Source organism: Acyrthosiphon pisum, chromosome X (assembly GCF_005508785.2).
Source record: "Acyrthosiphon pisum isolate AL4f chromosome X, pea_aphid_22Mar2018_4r6ur, whole genome shotgun sequence".
Taxonomy (NCBI): domain Eukaryota; kingdom Metazoa; phylum Arthropoda; class Insecta; order Hemiptera; family Aphididae; genus Acyrthosiphon; species Acyrthosiphon pisum.
Genome location: NC_042493.1, coordinates 124,414,639 through 124,426,599, shown reverse-complemented (window position 1 = coordinate 124,426,599; position 11,961 = coordinate 124,414,639). Strand labels below are relative to the sequence as shown.

The following is an 11,961-nucleotide window of genomic DNA, read 5'->3' as shown; positions in this document are numbered from 1 at the left end:
TTAATTTAATACAAAGCTCCTGATATATTGTTACAATATCAGTTGAAAAATATTAGAAAAACATAGGCACAATTTTTTTTTATAAGCATTTAAATATCAAATTTTGACAAAATTTATCAAATTTTAATTTGAAAAATTATTTTGTAGTTAAAAATTTATAAAATGTTCAATTTTTGTATCTAAGAATTAAAAATTTAAAACAAGATTCCACATAAGTAATTAATTCTGTTACCAAAAAATTTAAAAAATACATTTACACAGTTTATTTTTATAGTCATTTTAAGTACAAATTTGGACGAAATTACATATTAAAAACCTAGGATAACTATTTTAGTTATTTTGTTGTGATTGTATAATATTATTCGTGGGTACTTGAAACTTCTAAAGTATACTATTATATATCTATGATTTTACCACGGTTTTTTGTTGATGTATAACGCGTTATAACTTATAAGTACCTAATAGATATTATGATATGATTAATTTGGAATTTATTATAGGTACCTATTAAAGGTCAATTTTTTTTTAATACCATAGATAAGTATATATTATATGTCTAATACATAGACTGATATACCGTCTCCGCTCAGAATCGTTTTTCTTATTATATCATTGAATTCAAATTTAATACTGTCCATTATACAGTGACCCACTTCTAACCTACTGTACAGCAGAGCGACATCCACTTACCCACCTTTTTTATCTTGCATACGAAATTTCTACCAAAACGTATGCTTCGTTTTAAACATATAGTATTTTATTATATTTTAGCAAATCGGATCAAGGTGGTACTTTAAAGAGATAATTTTTCGATTTTCGCAATAGTAATTTAATGCCGCGGGAAAAACCACCGACAAATTACAGAAAACCGCTAAAAATGGGATTTCCTATTGAAACGAATAAAAATAAAAATAACGGTTTTAGTTATTTTGTTGTAATTTAAAATATTAATTCAACTTACAGGCTATAATTAAATATAAAAACAATATAAAATATCCAGACTGACAAACCGTCTCCCCTCAGAATCATTTTTCGTATACAATGACATGATATCATTGAATTCAAATTTAATACAATCCATTATACACTGATCACTTGTAACCTACTGTACAGCAGAGAGATATCCACTTACCCACTTTTTAATTCTACACGCAAACATGAAATCCTTCGCCGTAGTAATATTGGTCGCCAATATCGCGATGGGTTTGTGCGTATTTTACATTCCGAGTGAGTATAACACTTTGTAACCATTTTATCGTATACCTACTCAAATGGTTTGGTATAAATATGCATCAACTTATTAATAATATTACACCCAAATAATATATTCTACCCGCATCGATAATACGCGTGCATTGTGCTATTGTTTTTTTATGCTGGTTTGCATGACATGACGGATTCATTATAATATATTTTTTAATATGTATGTATTCAGGTATCGATGGGGCGGCCGGTTGTATATCAGTCGTGAAAGTTTTGAGCAACGAAACCTTGAACAGTTCAACCACGGTGCAATCACCCAAGGAAAACCTGAATGGTGCACAGGCATATTACGCGGTTGTGCGGATGGTGATGCATGTGCTGATGCAAAAATCAATACAACTGCTGTATTGGAAATTGAACATAACATCCTGCGAAAATCGCATACTTTAAAAATATAAAAATAGTACCTACGTACCCGCCAAATCATCCGATGGTACAGGCAACGACACAGGTCAACGCAACTACACTGATTCAGGAACGGCCATCCATCGTTCACAGGGTCTGCAGTGCAGTGCGCCCTCGTATCCTCCTGGTGGTTGCCAGGATGTTTTACCAGACAATGTGATTTGGCCTCAATCATAAGAAAACGAAAAATATGTACTTTTAACGGCGTACGGCCAGTAAAAATAATGATTGGAACAGACAACGGTGTTAATAGAGAATTAAATTGTAACATTATTGATTTTCTTGCGTTTAATTTTACTAACGGTTTCATGCTATTATATTTTAATTAGGTAGTACTAGCTATTATTTATTAGTATGCACCTACTTGTATCTTGTGTATTATAACTCTCTTCCACCATCACAAGCATAAAGGAGATAGATATTCATATTTTATTGTAAACATTTTAATATTATGTAAATTATGTGTCTTTACAATAAAAAATGTTTTTGGAAAAAAAAAATCTGATAAGTGGATGTCGCTCTGCTGTACAATAGCTTACAAGTGGATCAATGTATATTGGATTGTATTAAACTTGAATTCAATATTATAATATCTTTGTATAAGAAAAACGATGCTGAGCGGAGACGGTTTGTTAGTCTGGATATTTTAAATTGTTATTATTTATTATAGCCTGTAAGTTAAATTGATATGTTAATATTATAATTTCTTATTCGTTGCTATGGTGATAGATAAAGCGTAAGAAATTAAAACCCTGTTTTTAGTGGTTTTTCGTAATTTGTCGGTGGTTAACGTTAAATAAGTATTATAAAAAATGACCATCTTGATGCAATTTGCTAAATGTTAGCAAAAAGGTACAATAATATGTTGAATTCGAAGCACTCCTTCAGGTAGAAATTTTAAAACAGGATAAAAAAAAATAGACACCTTTATAAAACCATCAGCTTTCTCGCTCTGCTTAGAATCTAAGATACTACAAAATGTTTAGATTAATACATTTTAAGCTATTACCTATATATAAGCCACAAATCTATACATACCGTAAATTACTACGGTAAGTAGGTACATGATATAACAATATTCCATTATATTAACCATTAACCATATAACATAATATTATAAATGCAATGTTTTCGGAATAAATTGATTCAACGTAAATATTTTTAAAATTTCGTTGTGTATAATAAATAATATAATAATATAATTAATTTCTAAATTGATTAGTTTTTTTTTTTTTATTAGATGAATAAGCCTCGGCGGCTATGGCCATTGGGATACAATAATTAAAAGGGTACAGTTAATAAGATACAATATTTACGTGGACATATTACAGATTGAGGGCTTCAATTATAAATGATTCATTTATAAAACCAATCATCCTTTGAAATGGAAAAACGTGAAGCAGGAGTATCAAATATCATGTCAGAAGCCCTCTACCCAGATAACATTAGTCGCATGATGAACTTCTTAATTAAGACAAAACCTTATAAATCTTTATAATGTTTTATTTGCTTAAACCAGTTCATCATACGATACACATAACGTTTAAACAAATAAAACGGTTTTAAATTCTTAAACTACATAGCGCGAGCGTTTTAACTTTCAAAACGGTTTAGTCTTAAATCGTTTTAACGCCATCATATAAACGTAGTAATTGATGCATTACCGCATTCAAAATACAGAGCAATATAATTTCAATCAATGCACTTTTTACATACAAATTTTAGAATCAATAAAATTGTATTATATTAACATAGTGTAATGAAAATACGACACCAGATTCGAGTATTATGAAGTAAGTTTGTTCGGCGGCGCAGTGTATAGACAATTTCGGTACATTATATTGTGTAGCTCTCATTTATGATGAAGTGTATACTACTCCCATAAAAATATATACAAAAATAGAAAGCGTGTAAGTGGATGTCGCTCTGGTGTACCGAGTTTGACAACGTTATGACAACAATAATTATTTCCTTTTTCCGTGTATAAATCGTACTCCAGTACTCGACTTGGCCAAATTAAAGTAAGGGGACTCTGTTTACTTTTAAACGAAAGAATATTTCACAGAGAAGGTTTATATGAATAAAAATTTTAGGAAAATCCACCGGAAAAAGTAGGAAATCTGGATATCTAAAATACAATAGTGGTGCTATCTGTCCAGCTAAAAAATAAACTAAATAATAAAATAAAAATTTAGTATATTGTTGCAGATTAAAATAATAATAGTGTATAATGTATTGGTTGCTATTGATTAATCGGTCATGTTTGTTGATTGGTATCATTATCTTTTGTCAATATACCTATATATAATATATAAATGCATGTTTGTGTGTAGATTAGAACTCTGCGAAGAAGATATGCTAATTTAAAAAGGGTTAAATTTGGTTTTTTTAATCATCGGAATTTAGTACGGTTAGGTTAGGATTTTGTATTAATTGATCATATTAATCCACCGTAGGTTAGATGGAATTAAGTAAAAAAGACAAACTTAGTATAACTTTGGCATACATTAGAGTTAAATCATACACTTACTTACAAACAGCGCGGGGTCCTCGATCTACCACAGGTAGGTACCTGATAATGATCTGCTGCCAATCAGAATTTTTATTCCGGGCATAAGAAAAATTAAGATTAACTTTGAACACCATACACCGAATGTTAAATAACTAACTGAACAAAGTTTGAGTCATATAGAGTTGGTACATTTAACGGGCAACGAAGTGCACGGGATCAGCTAGTATAATATATGAAAAAAAAAATATTTACAATGCAAAAAAATATGTGCGATGGCCGGGAATCGAACCCGGATCAACTGCTTGGAAGGCAACTATGCTGACCATTACACCACCAACGCGGTTGGGAATAGCTGGGTATTTCACGTTACTTCAGACATTAATAATAAATCATAATAATTAAAATGAATTAGGAATTTAGGATCTATGGTCGGTAGTCACTATATAGATAGTCAATAGTCAGTATAAGAGTAGTTACGCCATTGTATAAATTTTAAAAAAGAAATCATGAAATTTGATTTATTTTTAAGATTTTGGAAAAGTGTTTGTAAACGGTTCCTTTCAAAATTTAACGGTATTGAGAAGATTAATAATAATAAAAAAAAAAGCGAGTAAGTGGATGTCGCTTTGCTGTACAGTAGATTACAATCGGGTCAATGTATAATGTATTGTTGAATTGTTCAATGATATAATAACATTGTATAAGAAATACGATTCTGAGCGGAGACGGTTTGTCAGTCTGGATTTTTATATTGTTATTATTTATTTATTTATTATAGTCTGTTAGTTGAATTTATATTATTATATTATTATAAATTTAAATTTTTAAGTTTGAGGACGTCATGTCCACATAATATGTGTTGTCTCTGTCTTAAACACGTACGACATAGACAACAAGCGTTTACGCAGTCCGAGTATAACTAGATCGATATTTTGGTGTTACAAAAAAAAAACACCTATAACGAAATTAAAATATGACAATATTTTGTAGGGCAACACGTTGAGTTTTTTTTTAAATAGTGAAATGTATTTTAAAAATATTGATATTTTTCTGTTTCTTAACGATATAATGAACGTTATAATGTGTCTAATGGAAAAAAAAAACATTGTAAAATGCACTTTTTATAATTGAGCTTAAGATAAATTATAAAATATCTGAGGCACTACTCCTAATAAAGATTTCTTTTACATTCCAATAAGTCGTGGCATTTCCAGAAGAAATACTCCCCTAATAAGCAGGGCTTAAAACCGTTTTCAAAACCGATTTTAGAAACCAGTATAAACCGTTTTAAAACCGAAACCGAAACCGTAATCAAAAACGAAACCGACAAAAATTGGATAATAGTATTATAATTTAAAACCGAAACCGAAAAAAATGTAATAAGTACCGGTATTAAATTCAAAATTGAAACCGTAAAAAATTGGAAACCGGTATTAAATTCAAAACGGAAATCTAAAAAAATTGGAAACATTTATTTTTTTTTTTAATTGATGTATTTTTAAATACGTAAATTCCATTTATACGCATAATTAATACTCATAATAAAATTGAGATCATGATTAAAATGTTGATAACCATTTCATTATTCGCAAAATAATTAGTTGCTTTATTAATAGTAATGATATAAATTATAGTTACTAGCAAATACTATACACATACTACAATACGGGACGAACAATGATTTATAGATGACACAGCCCCCTAAAAATACTTTAGAAACCAGTATACAAAACCGAAACCGAAACCGAAATTTCTTAATACCGGTACCTATTGCTAAGTTGAAACCGAAATCGAAAAATTTCAAAACTGATATACAAAATCGAAACCGAAACCGAAATTTCCTAATACTGGTATTGAAAAATTGAAAAATAAATCGAAAAAATTAAAAACCAGTATACAAAACCGAAACCGAAACAAAAATTTCTTAATACCGGTACCTATTGGTAAGTTGAAACCGAAATCGAAAAATTTCATAACTGGTATACAAAATCGAAACCGAAACCGAAATTTCCTAATACCGGTATTGAAAAATTGAAAAAGAAATCGAAAAAATTAAAAACCAGTATAAAAAATCGAAACCGAAACCGAAATTATTTCAATCGGTTTCAAGCCCTGCTAATAAGAACGAGGTTCATATTTTATAAGTATCAATAATTTCGTAGGTACCTACTTAGAAACATTCATAATTTTAATTCACGTTTGTAACGGATAGTATCCGTTTACTCACAACACATAAATATCATTATTCATTATATATGAATAGTTAAATTCGGAATAAGCGATTAGGTAAACGACCTCCTTAAACAATTTGGCAATAGTCAAATTTCAAATATGCAAATACAATAAAAAGTTAAAGGGTTAATCATGTAGTCAAAATAACCGAGTGATTAATCGCGAGCCATATTAAAACACACCCTAATAACATTTTTTGACGAGGGATTAAAAAAGGTAAAGCCGTTTCATATCTTATTTTAATCATGTTTGTGGATATCTCTAAGGCAATAGATCCCTAAATGATATTGAGTTAAAAATAAAATACAAAGTACAAAACGCGACATCTTTAGAACGTCCATATGATATCTTAAAATATGACGTTTGTAATGTCAAGTTTTGAACGAAATGCTATCTGTAAGATATCCCTAATCTAATAGTATTAGATATTTCACGAACTCGAATCCGCCAAAATATTTTAGATATCATTATTCATTAAACAACGTATGAAACACGTGAGCTGCAGTGATTTTATATTTTATATTTTATATTTTTTATATGCAGTTATTATTTTATATTAATAATATTATTATAACGGTTAATGTATTAACATGGAAGACCATCACAACAGGTAAACCTACTATTTTATACTATAATACCTATACGTGCTTACATTTCTTGTAAAATACAAATGAGTTAATTAAGAGCTCAATATTATATCATGAACGAAATAACCATCCACTCATTATTGTTGATACCTATTAATTAATTGAGATTAATCTATTATTGTTGAGTAATATTTGTTTTAATGAAAAGGGTAACACAAAAGGGTATTTAGTTTGAAGAATTTTTCAGCTGTTTGGCATCGATGACAATGATAACAGCGTTAAATAATAATTAATATCTATTGATAAATCTAGGTCTTACCTACTGTGTGACAGTCTTACACTTTTTAAGCACCTATATTTGGTATGGTACTGTAATAATTAAGAATAGGGTTAACCTACCAGCCTAATATTGATTAAAAATAAATATATTTATACCTATTAATAGGTATATTAGGTCTATTGTATATTCAAGGGTTAAAGAAGGGGGACGCAGGAGGACTCAGTCCCCCTACCTCTCGTGACGGTTAAAAAGCGTCCCCTTTAACAAATTAGGATTTTATACATAAAATTATAGGTATACATGGAACGCTAAAAACTATATGGAGACATTAGTCCCCTCTGAAATATTTTCCCATTTTAACCCCTGATTATATTATATAATTATATATAACAGTATACTATTATATATTTATATTCATTTTAGGTGCCTATTATAATACCTACCTATATGTATATATATATACCAAATACTTATACCTAATTAATGAACTGTCTAATTTGATTGTATACATAAGTCAAAACACGGTTATTCATTTATTGTATTCATTATTTTATTTTTGAATACCTATTATAATATTATTATATAATAAGGTTTAGGTAATAAAAGTTAAAAATTTACAAATTTAAAAAGTAAAAGTTACAAATTTTGGCCAAATCCATTTTATTATACAGTATAACAAAAAAAAACATACAAATGCATTAAATTCACAGCCCTGATTATAATACTTATAAGACGTATTAATTATTTATATAGTTTTTATTATTGATTCATTTTTGTTTATATTTTTAAATATAGAACCTTTAATTAATAATGATTTATTGGCTAATAACAGTGAAGCAGTAGAAGTTCCTATTCGAGACAACTTAATTCCTATAAATGCCAGTACACAACAAAATGAAAAAATGAAAATTTCTGGTAAGAAACCGTTATTTTTATAATTTATTTTTTTTGTTATTAATTAATTTTTGTTTTTATTTTTAAATATAGAATTATTAATTAATAATGACTTATCATCTAATAACAGTGAACCAGTAGAAGTCCCTATTCGAGACAACTTAATTCCTATAAATGCCAGTACACAACAAAATGAAAAAATGAAAATTTCTGGTAGGAAACCGTTAGTTTTATAATATTTTACAATTAAGATAATAACTTAATCAATTTATTTTTGTTTTATTGAATAATTTTATCATATTAGTTTATTAGTGTAATTGCAATAATTTAAATATGATACCGCTTTTGTAGAAAACACTAAGGTTATTATAATACCTGGACAAAATAACAACAATAGTTCTCCCTTGCTGTCAACTGATGAAATTAAATCTTTATTGATAAATATAAATGGTAATTTTTCTTTTTAGCCTTTTTGTAACTTTAAGAGTTGTAATAATACCGACATATATCATATATATTTTCATTATTATTGTTTTTATGTATAAGGTCCATTGATGGATGCAACAAATCAAAAAAGTTTATTTGAAGGTGTTTGTAAAATGCAGTTCAAAATTAACCAAATGTTACTTGTATTAAAAAATATCAATGATAATATAAAAGAGCTCAAGAATACATATTCTGTAAGCTCAAACAAAAATGCTGATGTAAACATGCATATTTACTTTCCTATTGATACTGACGATGCACTTATATCTATTGAAGTTAAATTGGTAAATAACGACGACTTTAAAAAACAGCTGGTAATAAGTATAATTGTACTTCTCTATTTTTACACCTCAATATTTTTTTTTTTAAATTTTGATTGTTTTCAGATGTATGAGCTATCAAAAATTGGCGGTGAATCTATAAAACAAAAAACCTTTAATGCATTAAAATTATTGATTACTAATAAACTTGCTTCTTGCATGACATATGCTGGGATAAAAAAGAATAAACGAGGTTTCAAAACACTTCAACTTCATAATATACTTATTGGTAAGTTCTATATAGAGCCCTAATATAACTTAAGTATTTTTAATTTTTTTTAAATTTTTTTAAAAGATGTGATAAGAAATAGTTCTGAAAAAGCAACTAATCATAAAGTGATCAAAAAAATACATAACTGGATACGCCGAGCTTCTGAACGATATAGAAATGAATTGACGAGACATGATGATAAAGATTTAGAAGTAATGATGACTGAACATGATGGTGATGAATCATATTCTGATTAATTCATAAATTCCTATTATTGAATAGTCTTATAGTTATTATAAATAAGTATGGAAGTATACCTACTTAAGTCAATATTTTTATTTTTCAGTTGTTATTTTATTAATATTAATATTATATTTAAATTAGAAATTGTATATTAATAATAATTTTCTTTAGTAAATAATTTATTTAAATTAAATTAATACTTGACTTATCATACATTGATGTATCACATGTTTTTTACAGACAAGGGGATAGTTAAGAATATAACAAATAAATACTTCCAGCAAGTTCATGACACATGTGTTGTTTATTGATAGTACGTGGAATCAAAGTAATTGAGTTCTGATGGATCCAATAATATCAGGTTTGACACTCGTATTTTAATTATGTAATATTTTTGTTACTATAGTATACATATACGATATACATAATTTATGTAATACAGTAGAATATGTATATGTAATACAAAACACAAGCACTTGTTTATTACATTTTTTTCTCCAGATTTCCGTGTATAAAGCTGCAAATACGATTATCAAAATTTTGGAGACATCAAAGGGGCAGCCCTATAAGTGGTTTTTAGTTTCTATTGGAACTATCCATCAATATTAATAGTTGAATTCACAGAGACAGATATCGAAGTAAATGAGCCCCGTTCAATATATAATAATATGTCATTGATACAAAAATGAACTGAAATTACATATTCAAATTGTAATAATAACTGTCAGTTTTTATTTTTCATAATTTAAAGATACACAAATTATTACGATAAACAATAATAATTAACATTAAATATTTTATCGACGCGGTAATTTTAATAGTGGTATCGAAAAAATAATTAACAAATAAATAGTATTCATCATCTTTAAAACTGTGACTATTATAAACTTAGCTACTTTTGCGAATATAATTTATCGAATTTGACATTTCGTTAATTGTATTTTATAATTTACGACTAACAGGTGTACTTTATTGTGTTCAAACTACAAACATAAAATTATTATAAGTTTTCATATAATAAAATGCCTAATTGAAATAATCGAATAGCTCTACATCATGACTAAGACATAAGTACCTAATATTGCTATTATTGCGAATACGTTATCGAATTTAACATCCGATAAATTGTATTTAATTTGTCATTTACGACTAACAGATGTACTTTTTTGTGTTCAAACCACCTACATAAAACGATCAGATCGCTGTCGTACATTATTTTTTTTTGTTGACTATTATAAATGTTCGTATAATAAAATGCCTAATTGAAATAATCAAATATCTCCACATTATGAGATTGAGGCATAGGTAGGTATATAAGGTTAGAACCGGTCTCATTTAGTTTAGTAACAACTTACTATTGCGCAGTTATCTCTATAGTACATATAACGTAGGTACCTACTATTGTTCTATTGTATATATTTTGTCGGTTTATTATTCACAACATCATGATTAAGATTCTGTTATTGGTTTCCATAATGCTGTTAAGTTTTTGCTTAACGGAACAAGCAAAATTATCCCACGATAACACGATCGACAAATCAGACGTAGAAACTAATACACTGAAGGTAAGTTAACATTATGTAATATTTTTAATTGTTTGTACCTAAAATACATTAACACCTGTGATGAATACTGATTAGGTACTACCTATAACACTATTGTTATACGACACGGCTTGGTTTAGACTTAAATTCTAGAGACATGTGCCGTAGATATGAAATGTTATGGACAGCATTGCAAAATGTCATAGCGTCACTCTGTCGTTGTACATACTTTTTTATAAATTGTAATTATTGCCCCGTCATGGCCCACGACTCACGAATAATAATATGATTTTTATTTAAATTAATAACGGGACTCTTTTGACAATAAACATTACATAAGTGTGATACAGAGGACGTTACAAAAATAAATAAATAAATAATTATAAAACACGTATAAACACTAATTATTAGGTAGTTGGTCGTTGATTTTTATACGAATTTATTTATTATTAAGTACATGTTCCGATACAAACGTATTGAAATATAGTACAAAACATTTTGTTTTTTACAAGTAGGTATCCAGAAAAATTAATTTAAGTAAATGAATAGCAAAAATGCCGTCATTGTTAAATACAATTTTCTTGTATACTATATAACTTTTCGAGTACGCTATAATATTTTTTGAGTACCTACCTATATAACCAGTGTTGGGAAAAGATCACCAAAAAATCAACTGGATAGATAATTTATTCAAAATTTATCTAGATAAGATAAAACATAACGTGATTTTTTTTAGATTCTGAGTGGAACGATGAATGTATTGATTTTACAATGATGTGTGTTTTTTTTTTTATTTTTTTTTTTATTTTTTTTTTATTTTTTTTTGTGTCTGTCATCACCTTTTAGGACAGTAAAACTGCTTCGATTTTCTTCAACAGTAACTTTTATGATTGGAAAGTGAATCTAGTTGGTACTTTGGGGGGTCAAAAGTAAAAATTTCCCAGTAGTTTTCAAAAGCGACGTGAAAAACAAAAGAAAAATTAA

The 11,961-nt window shown here is 27.9% G+C and overlaps 1 protein-coding gene and 1 non-coding gene across 2 annotated transcripts in view; one reads left to right on the top strand and one right to left on the bottom strand.

Annotated features, from left to right (window-relative positions):
• Window positions 1–4,448: 4,448 nt before the first annotated feature.
• Window positions 4,449–4,520, bottom strand: TRNAG-UCC. The gene has a single exon. It is a non-coding gene; the product is annotated as a tRNA-Gly (tRNA).
• A 6,133-nt stretch (window positions 4,521–10,653) lies between these two features.
• Window positions 10,654–11,961, top strand: part of LOC100162979 (cathepsin B-like cysteine proteinase 5) — a 7,195-nt gene continuing 5,887 nt past the window's right edge. Inside the window, exon 1 of the mRNA XM_008180374.2 lies at window positions 10,654–10,998. Within this exon, the coding sequence (XP_008178596.1) occupies window positions 10,879–10,998 (120 nt within the window). The 5' untranslated portion in view covers window positions 10,654–10,878. The remainder of the gene's footprint in view (window positions 10,999–11,961) is intronic.